General features: G+C 35.0%; 1 protein-coding gene across 1 annotated transcript in view; it reads right to left on the bottom strand.

Moving 5' to 3' along the window:
• Positions 1 to 26451, bottom strand: part of RALGAPA1 (Ral GTPase activating protein catalytic subunit alpha 1) — a 239831-nt gene that overhangs the window by 144519 nt on the left and 68861 nt on the right. Inside the window, exons 12-17 of the mRNA XM_081829769.1 lie at positions 22560 to 22697; positions 18524 to 18672; positions 15120 to 15249; positions 13164 to 13401; positions 11964 to 12125; positions 6541 to 6681 (exon numbers count right to left, since the gene is read on the bottom strand). Of these exons, the coding sequence (XP_081685895.1) occupies positions 6541 to 6681; positions 11964 to 12125; positions 13164 to 13401; positions 15120 to 15249; positions 18524 to 18672; positions 22560 to 22697 (958 nt within the window). The remainder of the gene's footprint in view (positions 1 to 6540; positions 6682 to 11963; positions 12126 to 13163; positions 13402 to 15119; positions 15250 to 18523; positions 18673 to 22559; positions 22698 to 26451) is intronic.

Raw genomic sequence — 26451 nt, 5'->3', positions numbered from 1 at the left:
TTCAAATAATTAATTTTAATTTTAGATCACTAAAATTTAAACCACTAAACTATCTTCTACTCTTTCATCCTTCTAATATTGTTTCCTTTACTCTTAAAATTTGGAAATAGACAACCAATACATTTTTTATGTTAAGAAAATTGCACTGTTTTGTTTATGAACATGTTATATAATGCCATTTTAAGTTAGCTTCAAGTTTTGAGATGTACTTTAAAAAAAACACAAATTATTTCAGCAAAAACAAAACAAATCTGATTTGGAATTACGCTAGAACCAGCAGATTATAGGTAGAAAATCTGTAAAAGATTACTATCACATATTGATGATAAGAAAGAAATTCCTTGGTTGTGTAAAGAAGGGCCGGCCTACTTGTTTGGTTGGAGGTGGAAAATTCTCCTCCTGATTAGGCAGAATTTAGGAACAGGATGGGCCATGAGAGAGAACATTTTCTTTCTCCTGATACTCAGAAAATAGAAGTAGAAAGATCAAAATATTTTGCTCTACAGAGCTCAATTCAAGTAATGAAGCACTGTTAAATAATATTAGCAGCCTATGTAATATGGCCTAGATAGACTAGAGTCTAACAGCAAGTATGACAAACCAGTGAGCAATTGAGAACTAGTTCAAAGAAAGTACATCTGTAAACTTAATTTCCGGGTGAGACACCTACACTACTTAATCAGAAAATAATAAGAAACAGTTGGAAAAGTATAAACAAAGTCAGGTGCCCACCCTGCTTATGTTTTTTTACACTGCTTCTTTCATTAAAGTATTATTTTTGGCAATAAAAGCTAATTTGCTAAAGAACAATTACTGAGATTTCTGGCTTCTCTGTAATCCATTTATCAGGAAAAGAAAGACTGTTTAGCCTAGCCTACCAAATGTTTAAAAGTATAATCTAGTTTAGGAATAAGGGACAGGGAGAGCATGCTTGCTTAGACACCTGTATTACTTGTAAAGTTTTAAAAAATAATGTTAGATGCTTGTGCAACCCCCAGCATATTACATCAAAACCTGCGGCAGATGCCTAGGAAAAAATATTTCAACTGTTACACATGAGTCTATTGTTAAGAACTAATGAGACATGTAGGGCAAATGCCTTTGAACTAGACCCCCAGCTTAAGGAAAACTCTTCAAGGATATTCAGCTATTCAAATAGTTTGGTCTGTATAAAGCTATAAATAGCATAAATAGCATCACACTGTAGGTAGAATGGACATCTAAACAAGAATACTGGAGGCTAAAAAAAAAGGGCTGGACAGAAATAGGGTGCTTTAAAATCTGATGTCCAGGGGCGCCTGGGTGGCTCAGTCGGTTAAGCGTCTGCCTTCGGCTCAGGTCATGATCCCAGGGTCCTGGGATCGAGCCCCACATCAGACTCCCCGCTCAGCGGGAAGCTTGCTTCTTCCTCTCCCACTCCCCCTGCTTGTGTTCCCTCTCTCACTGTCTCTCTCTCTCTAATAAATAAAATCTTTAAAAAAAAAAAATCTGATGGTCCATTTTTAAAAATCTTAATGTTAAAAGAAAAAAAGGAATTAAACAGTTTCCTTTTACCCTCATAAGTATTCAAGAGTATCAGGTAAGTATTTTTCCAAAGAACTCTATTTCTAACCAAAAGCTAGAGTGACTGTATGAGTATTTTGTTTTTTGGTGAAGCTGTTACAGAAACCTCAGCTCCTGATCTTAAATGATATGCCTAGGAAATATTTCTCTGAGTTCATTTAGCCTGCTCATATGACGGAGAGACCTAAAACTATGAAAAATTTCTTCCTTTGCAGTTCATTTTCCTTATGAATTCTCTCTATACATTAAACTATTCTACAGTAAAATTTACTCAAACCTTGGAAGGAAACATGCAAATAGTTTGGTTGAGAATCTAAGACTGGCAATTTTCTTTTTAAAATTTAGCACTATTTAAAAAAAAACTCTCTCATAAAACTTCTTTTTCCTTTCCCTATCTCTCCCCCTCACAGTCTCATCTTCCCCGTCATCCCCCTCAATGCATCTAACACCTGAAGAAGCAAACGCTAGGCCTTCAATTTGCCTCCAACAATAAGGGACAATGAAAAAATCCAACAATCCAGATTTCTACTAAATAAGCTTGTATAAGAATAATCCTGTCCAATTTTCACAGCTAATTTTTAGAATTATGAGGTTAGTTCACTGTCTTGCGAATTTGTTCTCTCTGGAACCATAATGCTATAGAATGTCAATGTGTGTACTTGGAAAAGTTCTCCATACTTAAATAAGTTTGAAAAATAAACAGTTGTGGGAGGGGGGTATGTGTTTGTGTGTCTCTTTTTTAAAACTGGACTTCTGGGGATCTTCAATATATTGATATACACTACAGGGCGCCTGGGTGGCTCAGATGGTTAAGCGTCTGCCTTCGGCTCAGGTTATGATCCCAGGGTCCTGGGATCGAGTCCCACATCAGGCTCCCTGCTCCTTGGGAGCCTGCTTCTCCCTCTGCCTCTCTCTCTCTCTCTCTGTCTCTCATGAATAAATAAATAAAATCTTAAAAAAAAAATATTGATATACACTATAAATCTTTAATCCATTCGATACTTATTAACATCACCCGGGAAGTGTTGTAAATTTATACAACTGCATGGCAAATGCTGAATTCATTCACAAGTCACTTCTCAGGAAAGAAGAGTTTTTGCTACTTTTTATGTTCCTTGCCTCTTTTAAGTTTTTTTTTTTAACATTTTTATTTATTTTATTGTTCTGTTAATCATCATACATTACATCATTAGTTTTTGATGTAGTGTCCATGATTCATTGTTTGCATATAACACCCAGTGCTCCATGCAGAACGTGCCCTCTTTAATACCCATCACCAGGCTAACCCATCCCCCCACCCCGCTCCCCTCTAAAACCCTCAGTTTGTTTCTCAGAGTCCATAGTCTCTCATGGTTTAAGTCTTTAAAAGAAAAATGGTTTTTACTAAAAATAACCAAGTCTAATTATGCTTTTATGTCTTATATGTACACATGCACAAAAACTGGAAGCAACTGTATTGTAAGTTATCAATAAATAAGCACTGGTTTGGAGGAATATGTATATTTTTCATATACTTTTCTACATAATCCTATTTTCTAAAATTAACATTATTTTGATAACCAGATATAAAGTTTGTTTTGATTTACTGACTGATATCTCACCATTATCTCTTTAAATCTATCACAGAATGCATGTTACCCCAAATAAAGGAAATAAAAACAACAAACAGAACTGCCACTTAGAAAATTCCTTTCATTCTTCCTAAAATACCTTCCCCATTAAGTCATTAAAAGGAAATCTTTCTGAATTATGTATTTACAGTGAAGCAAGGATTCTGAAATAGGCACTTACCCTAGTTAAGGCACTACCTTACAACATTTTAAAGGGAACACCTCACCTTTATTTTAGCTTTTAAAAAATATTTCAGCACTTAACATGTGTATTTGCCAAAATATTATTTAAGTTGCAGACAAGAAATTTTGTAAAGCCCCTAAGATTCTGAGAAAAAAATAAATTTTCCTGACAGTTTTAACACAGCAGGGGAGTATTTGATCCAAACATTTAAGAATTAGTGGTCATGGCGGGGTGGGCCTGGTGGCTCACGTGGTTAGGCTTCTGCCTTCCTTTGGCTCAGGTCATGATCCCAGGACCCTGGGATCAAGCCCTGCATTGTGCTGGGCTCCCTGCTCAGCAGGGAGTCTGCTTCTCCCGCTCCCTCTGCCCGCCCCCCCCCCCCCGCTTTGTGCACGCTCTCTCTCTCATAAATATTATCTTTTAAAAAAAAAGAATTAGTGGCCAAAATTCATTTCAATTTTTCTAAACATGTCAAAAAAGGTTTGCAGTAAATGCTTTAAAAATATTTTTTAAAACTAAAAAAAAAGCTTGAAGCAAAAAAGACATCTAAAAGTTTACAACAAATTGGGAGTTTCTTTTAGCTATATATAATTTAGTTATAAGAACAGAAACATTGTTTTGCCCATTTACGTAACTTAAATTATAATTTGATACAATCAACCAAAATCAGTGCTACTTACATAAGAAGGTATAGTGCTTAAATGGAGCACCGAAAAGACAAAACATCCAATTCTTTATTTGTAGCTAAGCATCCTATGTAACAAAAATACATGCTGTTTTCTTCTATATATTAAAATTTATATGATTCCATTTACATATTTTCTAATCTAGCTACTCTTTGCATCGATAGCTTAAATTATTCAGGTAACCTAATCTTACTGGTGTCAAATACATATTCATTCATCATCAAATATTTATTGAGCATCCAGGTTTGGATTTGAGGCCAAATTTCCTATTTTATTATTGTCATCCATAAAACTACGAAGTCGACTATCAATTTCATTATAAAATTCATTATTCATTATTTCTATTATACTTTGGTTCTAAAAAATAATATTGAACACTTCTCAAAAACATCATAAAGAATATGTCTAAGTATTTATCAATCAAGATATCCTGAACTAGGAAACACAAACATATCACATCCAGTAACTGAATATTTTATTTTCTCATTTTTAGAAAAGTAAAATACTCAGTTTTTTTCATTTACAGTATTTTCAAAGAATACCAACCACAAGAGTGTCTATGTATCTACGTATATTCACTTCTCAATATGTACCCCTTTGGTTTGGTTGAAATATCTGATCTTAATTAGGCTACAGATGGTGGAAAGTACTTCAGTTGAAATGTCATTATTAATAAAAATGCACCTTCCCTTTGGAGTGCCTGGGTGGCTCAGTCGGTTGAGTGGCTGACTTGATTTCGGTTTGGGTTGTGATCCTGGGGTCCTGGGATCAAGCCCCATGTCCAGCTCCACACTCAGCAGGGACTCTACTTCAGGATTCTCTCTCCCCCTCTGCTCTTCCCACCCCCCTGCCCCCACTCTCTATCTCCCTCTAAAATAAATTCTTTAAAAAAAAAAAAAAAGGCACCTTCCCTCACGTAAGCCTTCAATCCACTAGGAACTGAAAGGATAAATACAGGTGGTTTAAAAGAGAAGAAAAAAGGGCGCCTGGGTGGCTCAGTTGGTTAAGCGACTGCCTTCGGCTCAGGTCATGATCCCGGAGTCTCTGGATCGAGTCCCGCATCGGGCTCCCTGCTCGGCAGGGAGTCTGCTTCTCCCTCTGACCCTCCCCCCTCTCATGTGCTCTCTCTCATTCTTTCTCTCACAAATAAATAAATAAAATCTTAAAAAAAATAAATAAAAAAAAAATAAAAGAGAAGAAAAAAAAGTCAACCTCACCAAAAGTGGCAATGTCAAGGAAACACTCATAAGAAGAGCGATAAGAAAGTACCTAAAAATGTACAAGTCACTTTCTTCAAGCTAGCACATTTTGCACAGTAACTATTCAACATGTTTGCTTCTGTCTAAAAGACAAGACACTGTATGATCTTATTCACACAAAATTATTTTTTTTAAAAAAGCTAATCTACAGTGATAGAAATCAATAGCGATTGTGTAGAGGAGGGGTACTGACTTGAAAGTGTCACGAGGGAATTTGGGAGATAATGGAAATGTTCTATATTTTGTTTGGGATGATGGTTAATAGGGGTGTGTATAATTCTCAAAAATCACTGAACTGAACCCAGGATCTATACATTTTATTACACGTAATTAAACGTTATTAAAGAGCAGACCATCTCGTCCTAGTACTGGGGATCAAGGACCTGAGGCAGAACTGAAAAGCTGACCAGGTTTTGAGGTTCCTTAAAAACTGGGGCTGCAGGGGCGCCTGGGTGGCTCAATCGTTAAGTGTCTGCCTTAGGCTCAGGTCATGATCCCGGGTCCTGGGATCGAGCCCCACATCGGGCTCCCTGCTCCGCGGGAAGCCTGCTTCTCTCTCTCCCACTCCCCCTGCTTGTGTTCCCTCTCTCGCTGTGTCTCTCTGTCAAATAAATAAATAAAATCTTAAAAAAAAAAAAAAATTGGGGCTTCATAGAATGGTTTCTTTATTTGGCTTAAAAATGAGTTCTTAGAATTCTATATACTATTATAATCTAATATAAATACAAAGATCTATTCCAAAGCAACTCTAAGATTATGTACTTTCCTCAATTATTGATTCCCCTTGCTTACTTCCATTACTACAGATGATGGAGCCATATGCATTATTCAAGATTTACCATATCATTAGTCAAAACAATGGGAAATTAAAAGTCAAGGCTCTAATTGTTACCTTCCAAGTCATCTTTTGTCAGATATCTATAATGACATAAATATACATTACTACTTCTTTTAACCACCTGAGAAGAAAAAAAATTCAACTGTAAACAGAAAAAAATTTACAACCAAAAATATTGGACATTGGCACAGCACTAAACTTAGCACTTCCAGAATGAACTGCCAGGATAGCATTAGAATTCAAATAACTCAAAATGTTGATTTCTCAACCACTTTCCCAATTTCCCACACCTCCCCCAAAGAAATTAACTTTGAAGAGTTTATTTGATTAAGCAAAATTTGAAAGCAGAAAGATTAAAAAGTGAAAAAGGTGGTGCAGAAATTAGCAGAGGTGGCACTACCTGAAAGCTCATCAGAAAGGGGAGTGAGAACAATATCAGGCAAGAAGGGTTTGGAAGTATGGATCAGAACAGGAGCACTTTTAGCACTGCGTATATAGGCCGATGGCAGAGCACATTCACCAATGGATCGGCTTCTCATGGCTTTAAAAAAGGAAAAGAAAGAAGTGGGGAAGGAAAAAAGAAGAGTGACTATAATGAAAGGCTTGTGTCACAGAAAAAGCAGCAACAGAGAAAACTAAAAGATACAAAGGAAGGAAATTTTAAATTAAAACATTTCAGCACGGCAAATACTGGCAAGCTGTAAGAAAAGAAATCAGAGAACACATGACATTTCGAATGTAAAGTTTTTGGTGTAAAGCAGGAAAATGCTTATTATTATTAGCAGTTACAATAGTATAGCATTAAAAATCAGCAGACACTTTAAATTAGCACTATGTTCTCAAAACCAAGGGTTGAAAAGTTCATTGAATGGAAACACTGAAAAGAACTCAACATTATTAGTTCAAAGAAATTTTTGGTACTATATTTGAGCATTTCTCTGAGCCATAACAAGGCAATCCCGAGTCATTCTTCTTAATGAAGCTGAATTCCAAAAACAAATCATTTCTACTTTCATACTCTTCCCTAACAAAGTTTTGAAGTCACTCCTACGTCATTTTTAGAACATTTTATGTAATTCATAATCTAAAGGATTGAATCTCATGGTTAGCATTTGATCTGCATAGGAGAAGAATGCTTACTTAAATTCATATCTCTTACTTATATTAAAGTGTAACAGTATATAGGACACCTGGGTGGCTCAGTTGGTTAAGCGACTGCCTTCGGCTCAGGTCATGATCCTGGGGTCCTGGGACTGAGCCCCACATTGGGCTCCTTGCTCAGTGGGGAGTCTGCTTCTCCCTCTCCCTCTGTCCCTCCCCCTGCTTGCGCTCTCTCTTTCAAATAAATAAATTAAAAAAAATAATAAGTTTAACAGTATAATTTAAAGTTTTTAAGGAGAAATATTTACAAAAAATAGAATTTGCAATCTGGATGAAAAATAAAGTCATTGAGAAAAATAAACAAATTTGTGTTAATTTAAATCTTAAGCATATAATATAAAAACTTTAAAGATTAAGTTCTTAAAGATAACTTAAAAACTGGATTACTTTTCAAAAATTACATTTGTAGTTGCATTTGGTAGTCTTGTATAAGGAGTCACCAGTTCATACGATTAAAGACAAATTTTAGCACACTCAGAAATAATTTTTTAATCGTCGAGTTTATACTTCCCAAACATGTTTTTAACTTAACTTCCAGTTTAGGGGTTCTTGAACAAAGGTATGCATATTTTTATGTATGAATAGAGGACTTAAAAGAAACAATATTGCATAATATCCAGTATAATATGACTGGTTAAAAAAAAATTTGAGCGTTAATATCAATTCAAAATCTTGGCTATCCGGGTTAATGTCAACTTTTTGTTCCCCCACAGATGCCTAAATTGCTTAGCCTGTCACACAAGGCCTATGGGACCCGGCTGCACAAATCACTACAACTGCATCTTTTCCTCCTGTTCTCACAAGCTGCTGCCACAGAGAATTTTTATACTCTTTTATACTCCCTGAAATTTTCATGCTCTTTCAAAACAGCATAGCTTTGTGAATTCATAATATCCCTGGTCGTCTTTTCCTCCTGACACTCCTTCTTACTCAAAATGTCATCTCATCTGTGAAGCTTTTCTGATTCTTCCACATAATTAACTTACTGGCAATACAGCAATGAACAAAACAGTTAAGAATCCCTGCTTTTGCAAAGCTTAAAATCTATTTTTAGTGGACTGTATGTTTTTTATGTCAGCCTCCCAACTTTTCAAACACAACAACTATATCCTCTGATCTTTATAATCCTAGAACTTGGCACATAGAGCTCAATAAAGGCTTATTGAATGAATATCTGTATTTGGGGAGTATGGCATAAATAAAAGGAAAGGTTTCAGTTGCGAACATACAGAGGAATAAACCAAAAAAGGATACTTATTTTAAAACTAAATTGACTCTTTTAAAACTAATCTGATTCAATTTTCAATTCTACAGAAGAATTACAAGTTTTCTTCTGTTTTTTTTCCCTTGGGTTAGATAATTCCTTGCATATAACAATTCCTTTTATTCCTTCTTTCCTACCACCAACCTGAAGGAAGAGCTTGGGCATTTCCCTTGGAACTTGCCATAATCGCAGTGGTTTAAGTTTGTTATGATCCTAAATGAATTCTACAAAAATGCACCCCTCTATTTTTTTCACTATACTACAGGTCTTTATGCATACCTGAAAATCTGTCCAGTGCCTCACAGCCATGTATCCTACACTACAGAAAATTACTTATGATGAAATAACTACTAGGATTTTTGGGGATTTACTAATCTAAAGCTTAGGTCAGAAATCTCCAGAAAGCCAATGAAATTCCTACTGCCACATACATTCCTAAGCCACCCATATCAGTGATCTTAAATCTGTAAATGAAAGGGCAGTATAAAAAATGTAACATCAAGAAATCAAGAAGTAAAAACAAATTTTCAAACATATAAGCATGCCAATTTTTGAAGGCTTTGTATCTTTACTGTCTCAAAAAAATGAATAAAAAAGAAAAACAGGGGGCCCCTGGGTGGCTCAGTCGTTAACCGTCTGCCTTCGGCTCAGGTCATGATCCCGGGTCCTGGGATCGAGCCCCTCATCGGGCTCCCTGCTCCTCTGGAAGCCTGCTTCTCCCTCTCCCACTCCCTCTGCTTGTGTTCCCTCTCTCACTGTCTCTCTCTCTGTCAAATAAATAAAATCTTAAAAAAAAAAACCAGATGCATTCCATATGAATTCATCTTGGATCATATTATGTCAAAAACTGTAACCTTCATTCAAGAGTTCCCATGCAACAGAAGAAATTCATAAAAACAGCAAATGTATTAAATCACTAAAAGCTCACAAATACAAAATAAATAGAAGGAAGGCAAGTCTTAGTCTTTTCTCACTTCTAAAATTACACATAGTTCTCCATATTTATAATTAAATAAAATTCACATCATACATACATGTCTGTCCACTGGCGGAAATACCTTTATAAGTCCCCAAACTAAGGCTAAAGATTATAATAAAAATAAAGTAAAAGGAAAATCTGAAAACAGAAACAGTGATATATTTGTTCCAACAATTGAATACCAGTTCCTGAATCATAACTGCAAACAAGTTATTACTTCTCATAAACGTATTCTAAAGTAAGTCTAAAGTAAGTCCTAAATTCACTGCATCTCCTTTAATAATGTGTTGGCATAAGCAAAACCTTAGGAGTAGTGATGAGGGACTTACTAGAATGTATACACTTTATCATAGATTGAATTTTTAACTGTGTACACTCACTATGAACATAAAAATTTAATATTTTAAGAAAATATATATTCAAACACTATCCTAAATTAATCTGCTGCCCCTTTTAGTATTTTCCAACTTATGCAGGTACTTTTCTGAACAAAATTGTTAATACTTCAACTTTTTATTTGATAGGTTTGTTTAATGAACAAGCCAGACAAGGTTGATTTGGCATAGGTACCAGAAAGTAATCACAGTCAGGGAGGAATTGAAGATGAGTATTTTGCTCATTATATGCTTTTTAAAGATGAGAAATATGCCAACATGCTAATGACTGTTTCTCATTAGACAGCTCACTGATGTTTCCTTAAACTTTACATTTCACACTAAGCATAAATTACTTCTATAATCAGAAAAATTACATAAGGAACTTTAAAAAGATACATTTTAAGTAAAACAAAGTAAAATTTTAAACTTAAAAGAACAATTCTGTCCTAACCAATACATAAATATTTTCATTAAATGTGACATTAATATAAAATGAAGAAAGGCATTTCAGATGTAATCAACATCTTCCTAAGAATCTCAAAAAGTGATTCTATACCAAAACTTTGATTATATTAATTTTAATTCATCCATACCCTTTATCCTTGTATCATTTCTTCTTTTTTTTTTTTTTAAAGATTTTATTTATTTATTTGACAGAGAGAGATAGTGAGAGCACGAACACAAGCATGGGGAGTGGGAGAGGGAGAAGCAGGCTCCCGCCAAGTAGGGAGCCCGATGTGGGGCTCAATCTCAGGACCCTGGGATCATGACCTGAGCCCAAGGCAGACGCTTAACAACTGAGCCACTCAGGCGTCCCTATTCTTCTTGACATAGACAATTCTATGCTTATTTTATAGGCAGAAAACAACTGTGAAAATATAAGTCTTTTGAAGGATTTAAAATTAACTGTAATTTTTAATTCTTTTAAATTTCTTTAAAACAGTGTTTTTCATGATTACCATTAAATATAGATATATTTCCACAAAAAAATGCTCCTTCCATAAAAATCATAGACTGTAGGGGTGCCTGGGTGGCTCATTTAAGCATCTGACTTCAGCTCAGGTCATGACCTCAGGGGTCTGGGATAAAGCCCTGAGTTGGGCTCCCTGCTCAGTGGGGAGTCTGCTTCTCCCTCTCCCTTTGCCCCTCCCCCCTGTTGGTGCACTCGCAAACCCTCGTTCTCTCTCTCTCTCAAATAAATAAATAAAATCTTTTAAAAAATTATAAATTGTAAAACCTAAAGTAACTTCAAGCAATTTTGTTTCAGGCATATAAAGTATTATTATTCCCATTACACAGATGAAGTAAATAAAGCCTAGGAAGTTCAAGATTATCTAGCTATTCAGTGATGAAAGTAAGAGTAAAAAAAGAGATTAGGACAAAGCCTTCTTAATTTTCATTGCAGCACTCTTCCTACTACAATTCAGACCAAGTTATAAGTCTCTGAGAGGAAGAGGAATAAGATGGTAGCTAGGTCCAGAGTATACTGAGTGGTCCTACATCCAGAAATTCTTCCCATTATTGCTCCTTTGCTGCTACTTCCAAGATCATAGAAATTTCTTCCATGTCTGTTAAAAGCTGCAAGGAATCTAGCAACAACCTCCACCTTGGTCTCAGCTATCTGCAAGCAGATTCCTAGTTGGAAGTGTGTGAAGCCAATCTAATTATATAACTGTAGCACTGAAAATTAGCTACCCTAATTTCCCGTTTGTGAGTATATTCACTTAGTAGAACCTCTACCAGTTAATGCATGAGTTCTGTAAAGCGAATCTGAGTTCTATTTCTTCAATTCTGTAAAAAACAGTTTAAAATTATTGATACCTACAGTAAAATAAACTACATAAAAATGCTAATGTAAGATAAATCTTAATAGCATGTCATTAGACTCTTGACTACTACTGAAAAAAAATAAAAGGTTTTGCTATAGAAGTTTTTCCTTTAACGACCAAAGTTAAAAGGTAACTATGTATTTACATAGATTGTTACTAAGGACTATAAACGTATTGCCCTGTACAATTCTCATTATTTTAAAGAGTACATACCGACGGTTTTTTGCCGTACTATACTCCTTGCCTTTTCGGTTCCTGGGGAACCAGTGGTTGTTGCACTTCTCTGTCTCATTGGGGCTTGGCCAGGCTGATCACGACTCCATCCTCTAGAAAATGACTTGTCAACTGAAACTTTCTGAAATTCATGTCCAACTCCTAGAAATGCAGATTTTCAAGCTCAGTATACTGTCACCTGATTAATAATCTCTTCAAATTATGCGTGCTACCTTGCCTCAGATTCTCAGGTTTACTCATAATGCATTATGAAGTATCAAGTTAAATGCTTGTGTACCATAAGGCTTTTTTGAACTTCAATTTATGTAAAAATCATATTCCAAAACCGATACAGAATTCTAAAATTACACCATCAAAAATAAACTATTATTAAATCCTTTGCCATCCACTTGTTCCATTAAAGAAGAAACATCTGGATAAGCAAAAAAGTTTGAGAAATGAGCTAACCAAAAGCCATCCTGTGATGGAAGTTACTAAATCTCTACCTGCCAATAATAGCCAGTTGGGAAATAAATAGTCTAGGAAAAAGTATTTTGGTCACATAATTAACTACCATGGACTACTTTTAAATAGGAAGTGTGACTCAGGCATAATCTCTAGCCAGCAACTACTTATTAAGAGTGAAAAATAATAACACATCAAGGACTATAAAAACATGTATTAACAATATAATCACTATGTCATTGTCCCTCTCCCCTTTTTAACACTCAATAGATACATAATCCACATCTAGGGAATGTTTGCTTTTAGTTAAAACTAAGAAAATGCTTTCAACAGAATTTTTCACGTAATTCTTTTTAAATAGAGTAACATGAAATCACCTTCTAAATTCTAACAAAAAGTTGCATATGATAAAAAGGAAGAACATTTTATAAATTTCCATTTTGGTTAATTATTTAAAATAAAATATTTAAGATTATAAATTATTTAAATTTTAGCTAGATATATACAGAACACTTTATTTCTCATCAAAATTACTGATTTTAAGGTTCTTCAAGAAAAATTACAAGGTACCTACATGTTTTATTGTTGAAAATTTTTAATCTGCAGGGCAAATGAAGGAGGGAACAGTTAAGAGAAAACATAATTTTTTACCGTCACCTGTCTCCCTAGCTTGATTTTCCCAGACCAAATTATTTAAACAAATTTATGGGGAGCATCTCTGTGGACAACTCTTACCTTTCCCTTTGTGCTTTTTTTGCTTCTGTTCACTCAGCTTATCCAATGGTAAATCACTGAGATCCAAACTATATAAATTTCTTGCTAAAACTTTAGTTAGAGTTTCCATAGTCAGCGACCACTCAGTGGCTAACTCTTCCCAATAGGTCAATGACGATAATACTGAGAGTAAGTCATCCCATAGTTCTCGAGAGATGTACACATTAAGATTTGCTTTGATCCAGGCAACGATAAGAGTCTATAAAGACAAATAAATTACAATGAAATACGTTCAAATTCAGATATTCAATCATAAAAAAAAACCCTAAGAACAAGCAGAATTTTAAATCACATAGTATCCATGACCCTTTCTTGGTACATAATACTTATAAAGGAATTCATGCAATCATTAATACCTACTATAAATTTCATTTCAACAATTGCTAACACCCAACATTCTAGCAATTAGGACAACTTATCAAAACTGAAAAGAAATATCCTTAAGTTGTAACTATCCTTCATGCTGTATTACATTAATGTTAAATAAATGCTGCTTGAAAAGTCTCCACACTATTAAAAATTTGAAATTATTATGTTGAATTATTTACTAATGCTTATTGAGCTAAACTGACCAAAACCTACATTCTCAAATTGAAGATGAAACTCAGTATATAATTTGAATATTCTAAAAACAAGTTACTGCAGATATACTTAATGAAATGTTTTTGAAAAATTGTATGTAAATTAAAGAATAAAATTAAATTTCACTTTGAAGATACCAGAAGAATTAAAGGCATTTTGTAAAATATCCAATCATAGAATAAAACTTATTCACTGAGGGCAGAAATTACTGATCAGCCATTACGCCTGAGATTTTAGGGATTTCTACTGAAGATAGAACCTCCTATTGAAGAAGCGAATAGTAAAAAGTTTTTCAAAAGCTTAACTCTAAATTTTACTAAGGAATTCACATAAATTTATACATTAAATGCAAGATGAAATGAACAGAGTTTACAGTATAGAACAGTAAAAACTAGTGACTCTCTATTCTATCTTGAAACATTTATACTACAAAAAAGTTATTCTACATAGCAAGCTAAAATTTTGCCTTCCTATAGTTTCAACATTGGGTTAGTTCTAACAATTGGGAAATGTTTATAAAAAGGGCTAATGAAGTTAAGAGGAGTTTAGATAATAAATGTAACTGGTTTCAAAAGATTATTCACTACTAGCATAAAATTTTAGGCATAAGAATATTTTTTAAAAAATGATTTGAATGACTATACTTATGGCCAAGAATTAGATCTGAGTAGCTTTTTATCTTTGATATTAAGAACCATTTTATCCATGTATTTGTATTTAATGTGTCATCTTAAGAACATATTATTTTGGTATTTCCAAAGAATCCATAATACATTTAAAGTCAATACTCTATCCTCAGGTTGGAAAACACAATACATAATTCTTGTATATTCAAACTACCACTGATACTTAAATACAGAAGTGAATGAAGTCTTACAGAACAGCATGATAAGAAAGATTCTTGATTATTAACTACTTTTCCATTACTATAGAACAACTTAAAAGAAAGTTTTGTTTTTCTAACAATGCCAGAGACTTGGAAACTGATAAAGCAAACAATCAGGCCATTACTCATGAAGCTCCCTGGCAGCTTTTTGCAATCATGTAAGTATGCCACACAAGAGAAAAAGTTAAATATCATCAGCCTGTTTCAACACTCTTTACATAGACCTGGTATTTCCTCCACTCTTATACTAGGTTGTGAGTTTCTATGCATGGCAAATAGCCTATTTAGATAAGCAACTTTAAATTTAGTTCTACAAAAGTTCCTTTAATATGAAATGATCTTTGATTTAAAGCTTTTTTCCCCCAAGTAACAAGTTCAGGGCTCAATGAATCTTATAAAAATACGTATCTATCCATCTATTTATCTATCTATTTATTTATTTTTATTGCCTGGAAAAGTGGTCCTGCAAGTCGACCTGCCAAGGTCATATTTTTTTTCCCCTGGAACTGTAGAAAAGCTTGTGATGGCATCTTCAGTACGGACTCCGTGACTCTGAGCAACACAAGCAGCATCTGTTCCCTTAAAGTAAAAAAATTAATTAATGTTTCCTTCTCATATGTGTTTGGTTTTGGTTAATGAATAACTTCAAAATTAATATTTGTTATAAAATGTATTATCTTTCAATAAGTCAAATATCAAATATCTTTCCAATTTTTAGAATTCTTTAAATATTAAAATTTAAAATTCCATTTTATAAACTATACCAGCCATTTTAAAAAACATTTTTCAATCACAAAACCCTCTCATCAATTAAAAATGTATGCAAAAGCTCATTATTGGGAGGTGAGAATGTGGTGGCTGCTCCCATCCCCCGACCCCCCAAAAATCAAGTAATAACCTTACGAAGCTGTTTGAAGAACATTCCTCTATCTATACAATATAGTTCTACCTTGATGCCTATATATCTATTCTTCATCTTTATAATATGGAGAATAAGCACAGAACCAGAAGTGTACCAGGTGCAACTGCAAAAACTACATGATTTTTAAGATTAATAGATCACAGTGATCTTGACAGGTTATCAAGGACCATCACTCTTTTGCCTCTTTCCACCCTTTTAAGTTTGGCCATTTTTTAACCCTTTATTCTCCTTGTGTACTCCAAGTCAAGACAATCCTAATAGTATTTCTACCTTGCCGCTTTCTCCTGGATGCTTAAGACCATAAAACCACCTTATTTGCACTTGATAATTTGGAAACTGATTAAACCACATGTGAAAAGGGGTATTTCAGTTTGGGTGTACAGCCAGACTACCAGCCCAAGTCCCTATCACAGCCTCCTCTCTGATTTGTCTGTGGGCCCATTCCAGACACAGCAACATGTGGGACGTGGAACAATCCATGTGAGAAACGTGGCAGAGGTAGCAAGAGATCACAGACCTAGAAGTCATCATTTTTCTGGGAAGGGAGGGCAGAATCAAATAGAAAAGTATCACTCAATGAAAAATATCCTGAATTTATTAACAAATAAATACACGTATTTATTCATAAGATAAAAATCAAAGTTGCCACATTTGTAATCTCAGTCTTCTGGCTTAGCTGTATGAAATGAAGAACTTTTTGAAATCAACCACATATGCAATAAAGTATAGATTTTCCAAAAAAATCTTATCTGACTTGTGGTCAAATCAAAACTCATTCATATATAACCTTTCACTTTGTAATATGATAGTAATGATTTTAATTCATAAAATCTTATAAATTCAATGTAGGGGCGCCTGGGTGGCTCAGTCGTTAAGCGTCTGCCTTTGGCTCAGGTCATGATCCCAGGGTCCTGGGATCGAGCCCCACATCGGGCTCCCTGCTCGGCGGGAAACCTGCTTCTCCCTCTCCCACTCCCCCTGCTTGTGTTCCCTCTCTCGCTGTGTCTCTCTCTGTCAAATAAATAAAATCTTTAAAAAAATAAATAAATAAAATAAATTCAATATAAATATGTGAGTAATCTCTCATAATGCTATGACTTCAAGGGAACTTATAAAAAAAATTTTTTTAATTCTAAAATTGTGTTCCATATAGCAGGCCTCACTTTAACCTGGCTCAACAGCACTGATGCAAAGTACATTTAAAAAAAAAAAAAGGAAGGGGGGGCGGAGACTAACAAAAGAATGGTCCAAAGTAGTACGGTTACTGGATAATAATAACCTAGGTTCTGCAGTCTGAAGGACCAGTTCAAATCTCAGCTATGTAAACAAAGATAAATGAACTAATCTCTTTGTGCCTAAGAACAACCACGTAAAATAGAGATATTATCTACCTGAGAGGTGCTACAAGAATTAAGAAAGAAAATGCATGTATAGTGCTTAAAAACATACCTGGCATCGAAAAGTGTTCCAATTAAGTTAATAATACTTCCTGATGTAACTCTATGAATACTGCTAATAAAGAATTTTTTCAAAATAAAGCCATTTTTTCATATGCAGCAAAACATGTACTAGGCATAATCTTTCACTAAGTACTTCCACTTTTTAAGAATAAGTCAAAGGAGAAAAATTATGTATGTATAAGGATGATCACTGTCTTCCCTCCACCCCAAAATAAAATGGAAATAACTATATATCCATCAAAAGGGGACTGGTTAAGAAAATTATGGCACATACAAATGGCATAATACTATGTGACTATATAAATGGTTTGGTGAACCAGATGTTCATCAAAGGGCAAACAATGATTACCTCCAGAGAATGAGTTTTGGGGCAACTTTTATTTTCTTTTTAAAACTTTTCTTTGTTTGATTTTTACAATGAACATGTATCATTTTTACAAAAACTGAAGAACTGTTCTTTTCCCCAAAAGGCCTATTTTTCCATTCAATTAAATATTTATAGAGTACAAATAATATATAAAATACTATCCTAAGAATGTAGGAAACATAAAAACAAAGACAACAGAGACATACTTTTTAGGGCCTTTCAATTCAGAGGTAAACAGACATTTATACAAGTAATTTAAGGATTCAGACAATTTTGAAAAGAACTAAAACAAAGGTACAAATACATACTGAAAAGAAGTGGGGGGAAAATTGTAAGTAAGGATATGTGGAAAAAGGAAGGTGGAATCTAAAGAGTTACTGTGACAACAGAAAAAGATGGCAAGAATTCTACAGAAAAGTTCAGAATGGGGGCGCCTGGGTGGCTCAGTTGTTAAGCGCCCGCCTTCGGCTCAGGTCATGATCCCAGAGTCCTGGGATCGAGCCCGGCATCAGGCTCCCTGCTCCGCAGGCAGCCTGCTTCTTCCTCTCCCACTCCCCCTGCTGTGCTCCCTCCCTCACTGTGTCTCTCTCTGTCAAATAAATAAATAAAATCTTTAAAAAAAAAAAAAAAGTTCAGAACGTGCACAGGAAACAGCAGTCTGGTAAAGCTCGGAGCTGGATCCCATTCTGCAGGGTTGAGTTTAGGCTTGAGAGAAAGACAGAAAATTAGGCAGGGACCTCACTGTACATGGCCTTAAATGCCAAGTTGAGAAATCAGGCATTCACACACTTAATCATTTACTTATTCTTTTATTCACACATGCATAAATTCATTTATTCACGCATGTATTCATTCCTGAGAGTGGTCGGGGGGGAGGGGCATCATATGTCCACTTTGGAAAACTAATCCAGGACGGCTGATCAAAGGTGTCTAAGATAAAGTGGAGACTACTACTGTCATCATAATTATTACAAAAAATATTTACTTGCTAATAGAAGCCTCTACAATATTGCGACAAGCCCTGTTCACAGACACTACTCCTCTAAAAATTACTGTAATTATATATACACAATTAAAAAAAAATAAAGGATAAATATTTTTTACCAAGTCTTTTTGTCCATTGATACTTGTACAACCATGAACCGATAAATATTAAGAATGCGTTTACACATATCTGTGTGCTCATCCAGAAGGTTTTTAATTTCATTTGCAGGTTCAAGAAGAAATATGTTTGATGAGTTTATAATAAACACCTAAGACAAAAGACATCATTAGCTATTCATTATAAAATTAAAATTTATTTAAAAAAAATAAATTCAGATGCTGATCACTAGGTGATCTACAATGAACTTAAAAGCGTAAGACTACAGGTTAATTCTGATCCTATTTCTACCACTAGCTTGACATGTGAAATTTAAACCCATTAAACCATTTTATTTTTATGTTTATCTAGACAAATATAAAATCACTACTAGGCACCCAAGGAAAAGAAACCAAGTGAAAAATAGCATTTTTTAAAACTGAGAGCTTTAATATAATAACTCTATTGCTGTCATAAAATGAAACAAACAATAAAAAATACAAACAGTTTAGGATAAAAGAGGATACTTAAATTAAGAAGAACTTTCAGAATAAGATGTTCAATACCATCTATTACTCTTTTCATGTTTATAGTCTATGTGTGTTTATCTGCTTTAGTAGTAACAAACTGAATGAATAGATCACATATTATAGTACTACTAATGAGGTGCCATTAATATGCATCTTTTACTACAGAAAAGTTTTTAAAGAACTATTATAATCAAATCATTATATTTTGTTATTGAAGACAAAGTAATTATAATGGTGACAGGTGTGTACAAAGGCTCTGAAAGATACTTTGGAGGTATGGAACATTTCATCTATTGTGAAGCTAGGATATTTACATCTTCTATACCCATAATCCTGATTTAAATCCCTGGATGAATTACATAATAAAACATAGTTGTAAAATGAGAAAAAAGACTATTAAGCTAACTTTAGAATAGTGAAAAGAGGTAACTGTAAGTCTAGCAACACTGACCAAGAAAAGCAAGAGGCACAAATAAATAATAAATAAATTATTAGAAATAAAATAAGGACATTACTATGAGCAATTTGAGAGAAAAGCATTCCAGACAAAAGAAAAAGCAAATTTAAAGGACCTGAGTTGACAGCCTCCCTAGCATGTTTAAGGAACAGCAAGGAGTACAGAATGAAGTGAAGAAGTGGGGAAGCAGTTGGGAAATGATGTTGAGAAACAGAACCAGAGCATGTGGAGAACTTCTCACACTGCCAGTGGTGAAAGAATATATTTTTCCCCGCAAACTTCGCAGGCCAATCCTATTGTAAAATACAATAAAAATGAACTAATAAGGGGTGCCTGGGTGGCTCAGTTATTAAGTGTCTGCCTTTGGTTCAGGTCATGATCCCAGGGTCCTGGGATCAAGCCCCACATCAGGCTCCCTGCTTCGCGGGAAGCCTGCTTCTCCCTCTCCCACTCCCCCTGCTTGTGTTCCCTCTCTCGCTGTCTCTCTGTCAAATAAATAAATAAAATCCTTAAAAAAAAAATGAATAAGAAAAAGGAAATGAAAACAGACATACAAAAATATAAATGCAAACCATCAAAATCAAGAGATATTAGATGACTTAGTTTCTAAACTCTTAGTCTCAATTTTGTAATTATCTTGTGGGCCAGCACTAGTCTGTGGACCATACCTTGAGGAGCAATGATGTAAAACCTTATAGACCATTAGAAAGACTTCTGCTTTTATGCTTAGTGATAATGCAAAGCCAGTGAAGGATTTTGAGCAGAAAAATGATATGATCTGACTTACACTTTATAGAATCCCTCTGGCTACCTTGTTGAGAATATGCCAGAGTGATGAGTGGGCAAGAGCAGAGCAAGGATACTAATTAGGAGTTTACTGCAATAATCCAGATGAAAGATCACAGAGGCCTGGACATAAGAAGTAGTGTAAATGTTGAATAGTTAGATTCAGCATACATTCTGAAGATGGCCAGGATGTGTTATCAAATTAGATGTAGGATATAAAAGAAGGCAGGGGAGTACCTGGGTGGTGCAGTCAGTTGAGCGTCTCACTCTTGGTTTTGGCTCACGTCTGATCTCAGGGTCGTGAGATGGAGCCCTGTGTTGGGCTCCACCCGCAGCACAGAGTCTGCTTGGGTTTCTCTCTCCCTCTCTCTCTCTCTCTGCCCCTCCCCCCAATCCCTCGCTCTCTAAAATAAATCAATAAATATTTAAAATTAATTAGTTAATTAAAAGTAAAAGAAAATCAGGAAACAAGATGGCTTGAACAATTGGAAACCAGGTGCTATAAATGAAACAAGGAAAACTGCAGGAAGAGCATGTTTGTTGAGCAAGAACAGAAGTTTTAGACATGTCAAGTCTGAAATGTCTATTTGATATCCAAGTGAAGATGTTAAGTTGGCATTTGAATATTTGAGTTTAAGACTCAGGGGTGCCTGGGTGGCTCAGTCAGTTAAGCGTCTGACTTCAGCTCAGGTCATGATCTCAGGGTCCTCCCCACTGAGCAGGGAGTCTGCTTCTCCCTCTACCCTCCCCACCCCCGTTTGTGCCCTGTCTCTCTCTCTCTCAAATGAATAAATAAAATCTTAAAAACAAAAACAAAAAACTCTTATTCAGACAAGAGGTCTCAGACTAGAAATAAAATTGTAGATGATGCAGTATATAGATGACATTTAAAGCCAGAGGAATGGATGAGATGAACCACAGAATAAGTAGAAAAGAGATCTAAGAACTGATCTGGGGCCCTTCAACAATGAAATGGTTAGGGACATATGAAAAATTAAGTAAAAAATTCTGAGAAGTGGCCAGTGAGTTAGCAGAAAAACAGGAAGCATGCTATTCAGAAGGACAAGTGAAGAAGAGTTTCAATAAAGAGGGAATGGTCTATTCTATAAAATGCTCCTGACAAATCCAGTAAGATTAGGATTGAAAAATGTACATCTGGGGCGCCTGGGTGGCTCAGTCGGTTAAGCATCCAACTCTTGATTTCGGCTCAGGTCATGATCTCACGGTCATGAGATAAGGCGCTACGTCACACCCCGTGCTGAGTGTGGAGCCTGCTTAAGATTCTCTCCCTCCCCCTCTGCCTCTCCTCCCTCCACTTGTGCACATGCTCTCTCTCTTAAAAAAAAAAAAAAAAGAAAAAATGTACATCTGATTTAACAATGTGGAGGTCACATGTGGTCTTGACAAGAACAGTCTGATTTAAAAAATGAATGACTATAATGAACTCCTACAAATCAACAAGAAAAAGACAACCCAACAGAATATGGGGAAAAGTATATGAATAGGCAATTCATAAAAAGATGCTCAATTTCAGTACTGATGAAAAAAAGCAAATTAAAAAAAGGAAACAAAAATATGAAATAACATTTCACATATTTGGGGCAGCAAAAATTAAAATGTGACTCTATAAGTAAAGAAGGAAGATATAAGGAAATAAGAACTCACAAACACTACTAAAGGAAATGTAAATTATTATAATCATGTTGGAAGACAATTTGGCAATAACAGGAAAGTAAGGATGATAATGTACAACTCCTCCAACCCAGTAACTCCACTTCTGGGTATATATCCTAAGGAAATTCTCCCACATGTGCAAAAGAAATACATACATAAGAATGTACATTCAGCGTAGCACTCTTTGGAATAATGAGAAATTGGAAACAACTTAAAAAACATCAACAGAAAAATAAGTAAAATGTGAAATAGTCATAAATTGCAATACCAGAAAGTAGCTAAAATGAATGAACTACAGCTATGTATCAACAACACAACTCAAAAACATAATGGTTAATGCAAAAAGAAAGTACCAGATGACAGTACACCATGACACAATTTATATAAATTTTGCAATTGTCTAGAAAAATAATATGTAATTTTTATCAATACATATACATCAGGAAGTAAAAGTTAAGGAAAAAACAAAATTAATATTTGTTAATGAAAACTGATTAAATGTGGGTGTTGAGTTTATTAAAAAATTATACTGTACAAATACTGAACCATATATTTGAAATATTTAATAATTACTTTACTGTATTTTTTTTAAATAACCAAAAAGTGAACCACCTGCAAAACTGCCTGGGTACCAGCTCGTATGTTTTGTTCTGTGACTTCTTCGGAGGCGTTATGAAGAACATCTTGGTAGGTGCCATTTTTTGCCCAAGTGGAATTTCGAACATGATCAGCACTATCAGTCCCATCTTCCTAAAAAATATATCAAGTTTTCATATTTCATTAAGAATGCTGCAACAAGACAGTAAGCTGAAGAAGTAAACTGGAAATTATGGGTTCTTCTGCTAAGCATCTTCTCAGAATAGAGTTTCATTTCATTAGAAAAGCAATATATGTAAAAAAGGTTCTTCTCATTAATAAAAATATAAAGAAAATAAAAAATCATCCATAAGGGTCAGACAGAAATTTTATCATTTTATATAGAGAGACATTTTTCTATGTAGCTAATGTATAAACCTCCCTCCTGTAACTTACACACTTAAGAACGGTATTACTTAAAATTCTGTAAAACATGAATTTTGTTCTAAAGTAAATGCCAGAAACCAAACAACTTAAATAAAACAATAGAAAATAGCTTCTATTTATTTTACTTTAGAGTATTAAAATTCTAATTACTCAGAGAAGAATATTAGGTACTTCAAACCCCTAAGACTCCATCTTTCTGGTTGAGTTTTAGCTGTCAAAAGTCTTGCTGACTAAGGAGTTCCCTCAGGTGAAAAGCCACAAAAGCAGACATTTCACTCAGAGTTGTTCCCTTTTTTAAAACTTTCTTTCTAGTTTCTTCCTGCTTGTGGTCACTCACCAATATTTTCAAATAGTTCATTTTTTTTTAATATTTTGTCTAGAGCTTATAATTGTAATATGCAGGACGTTTAGTCTAATACAAACTACTCTGCTATTACCAAAGTACTGAAATCAGCTCCGTCTCCGTAGCCAATACAATATACAATAGTATATTGTACTCCTCTCTTAAGCCTCATACTCCTATGATCAGATATCTTCTGAACATTTCTTCCTGAGTGACCCAAAAACAGCTCCAACTCAAAATATTTAAAAGTTAAGTTTACTAACCATGTCCTCCCATTCTTACCAACCCCTCTGGCCACCATAGTCACCACCACCAAACTTGCATTTTTAAAAATTCTATTCATGTGTGAATTCCAGCTACACCCTGTTGCGAAAGAAACAAACTTGAGACTCCTCCAATTCCTCATTTCTCTCACCCAATTAATCATCAAGACCTACTGATTTTACCACCAAAGAAACTTTTATCTGTCTTCTTCCTTATATTTCCACTGTAATTCCACTGTCCTGGTACTTCTCTTCCTTTGAACATTGCTAATATTTCCTAACTAGTCTCCTTGCCTCCAGGCTGGCCTCCAACCTATCTTCCACTCTCAGCTTGATATGATCTTCTGAAATATAGAACTATCCATGCCATTCTTCTATTTATAGCTCTTCAAAGGTTTTCCAGTATCTATCTAGCATGTAATCCCAGTCGCTACAATGTAGGCATACAAGTTTCTGAACAGAGTCTAGCTCTTGCCTATCTCATATTTCTAGCACTCTCTCCCACCTGTTCTTTACTACAGCCAAATATATATATATACATATATGTAAAATTTAGGGTCTCTCACATCTTTGTAGATGTTATTCACACCATGTGGTTCCTTTCCCTTTTGTTACCTGCACTTCATATTATACTACCTCCTCCATGAAGCCTTCCCTAAGCCTAAGCAGAGTTAGGGATTCCGTCTTTCACACTCTAAGAGCATAGCAATATTCTTTTGTAATACTTATTTTGCATGTTTGTCTTCTTGCTAAACTGTAAGTTATGTGAAGGTAGAAAAGAGGTCTTTTTCATGTTTCTATTTCCAACACTGGTTCTCCATATGGACATTACCATGTTTTACGGGGCACTCTCAGAGTGTTTTATTGTCACAAAAATTGAGAATACCACAGAGATTTAATGGGATGAGCCAGGGAATGCTAAACATACTACAAGATGCATGACAGTCTGTCTGCACACACAGAAACTGTCTTGTATTCCACGTCTTTCAAATGTCCCATGGACACTAAGAGAATAAAAAGCCACTATCTGAATCTATAACTTAACTCTATTTTATAATTAAAACCAAATTTGGGGGGCACCTGGGTGGCTCAGTCGTTAAGCGTCTGCCTTCGGCTCAGGTCATGGTCTCAGGGTCCTGGGATCGAGCCACGCATTGGGCTCCCTGCTCAGTGGGAGGCCTGCTTCTCTCTCTCCGACTCCCCCTGCTAGTGTTCCCTCTCTCACTGTGTCTCTCTGTGTCAAATAAATAAATAAAATCTTAAAAAAAAAAAAATTGGGGGGGGGCCTGGATGGCTCAGTCGTTAAGCGTCTGCCTTCCGCTCAGGTCATGATCCCGGGGTCCTGGGATCGAGCCCCACATCGGGCTCCCTGCTCCATGGGAAGCCTGCTTCTCCCTCTCCCAATCCCCCTGCTTGCGTTCCTGCCCTCGCTATCTCTCCCTCTGTCGAATAAATAAAATTTTTTAAAAAAATAAAACCAAATTTTAAATCATTTTTATATATATTAAACTTATCAGAAATATAAATCAGTGAATGATTATATCTTTTTTTGTTGTTCATGCCATTAGCAAGAGTTGCTGGCATTCTGAAAAATGCACATTTCTAATAATAAAACTAGCTGCAGGATTTGAGTAGTCAACATGTTTTATCTATAAAACACACTTACATCACCAGGCTTTTGTAGCTTCCTTCTTTCCTTTCTCCCTCCTTTCCACTGTTTATTTAATTAGGTATGTAGGTGTATTATTTTTGTATGTATCATTTTTATTTAAGGATAGTAAATGATACAGGGTAAGCTCAGTATTAAGGCATAAATTTATGACAAAAATTGGGGGAAAACAAATTATTTAAACTGAGGTTTATTTTCTAGATTGATGCAAAAATTGGATGTTTTAACTGATGCATAAAAAACAGAACTATAATTATTTCATAATTTACATGGTAAATTTAATTTACTTCAATTATATTTCTCAGTTACATTTAGTTACATTTCTTAGTTACATTTTTCTCTTTTTAGAAATAGGGAAGGATGCTCTACATATATGTATATTATACATATGCACATACAAATATTGATTCACTGAATCCCTGCAGAATGTGGCCTATTCATTCCTATGTTAATATCCTGTTAATCCACTGATGAGATTAAACACCAAGGTAAAAAAAAAAAAAATTACCAAATCACTCCTATCCAGATTTAGTAAAATATGCGTCAGTGTCACATTCCCCAACTTTTTTTTTTAAACTAACATATAATGTATTATTTGTTTCAGGGGTACAGGTCTATGATTCATCAGTCTTACACAATACACAGCACTCACTATAGTACTTGCCCTCCCCAAATGTCCATCACCCAGCCACCCCATCCCTCCCACCCCCCTCCACTCCAGCAACTCTCAGTTTGTTTTCTGAGATTAAGAGTCTCTTATAGTTTGTCTCCCTCTCTGGTTTCATCTTATTTCATTTTTCCCTCCCCTTCCCCATGATCTTCTGTCTTGTTTCTCAAATTCCTCATATCAGTGAGATCATATGATACTTGTCTTTCACTGACTGACTTATTTCGCTTAGCATAATACCTTCTAGTTCCATCCACTGGCAAGACTTCTTTTTTTTTTTTGATGGCTGCATAATATTGCATTGTATATATATACCACATCTTCTTTATCCATTCATCAGTCAATGGACATCTAGGCTCTTTCCATAGTTTGGCTATTGTGGACATTGCTGCTATAAACATTGGGGTGCAGGTGCCCCTTCAGATCACTACATTTGTATCTTTGGGGTAAATACCTAGTAGTGCAATTGCTGGATCATATGGTAGCTCTATTTTCAGCTTTTTGAGGAACCTCCATACTGTTCTCCAGAGTGGCTGCAC

Source organism: Leptonychotes weddellii, chromosome 9 (genome assembly GCF_054177405.1).
Source record: "Leptonychotes weddellii isolate Sample4059 chromosome 9, ASM5417740v2, whole genome shotgun sequence".
Classification (NCBI taxonomy): domain Eukaryota; kingdom Metazoa; phylum Chordata; class Mammalia; order Carnivora; family Phocidae; genus Leptonychotes; species Leptonychotes weddellii.
Note: the sequence above shows the minus strand (reverse complement) of the source record. Positions and strands in the feature narration are given on the sequence as shown.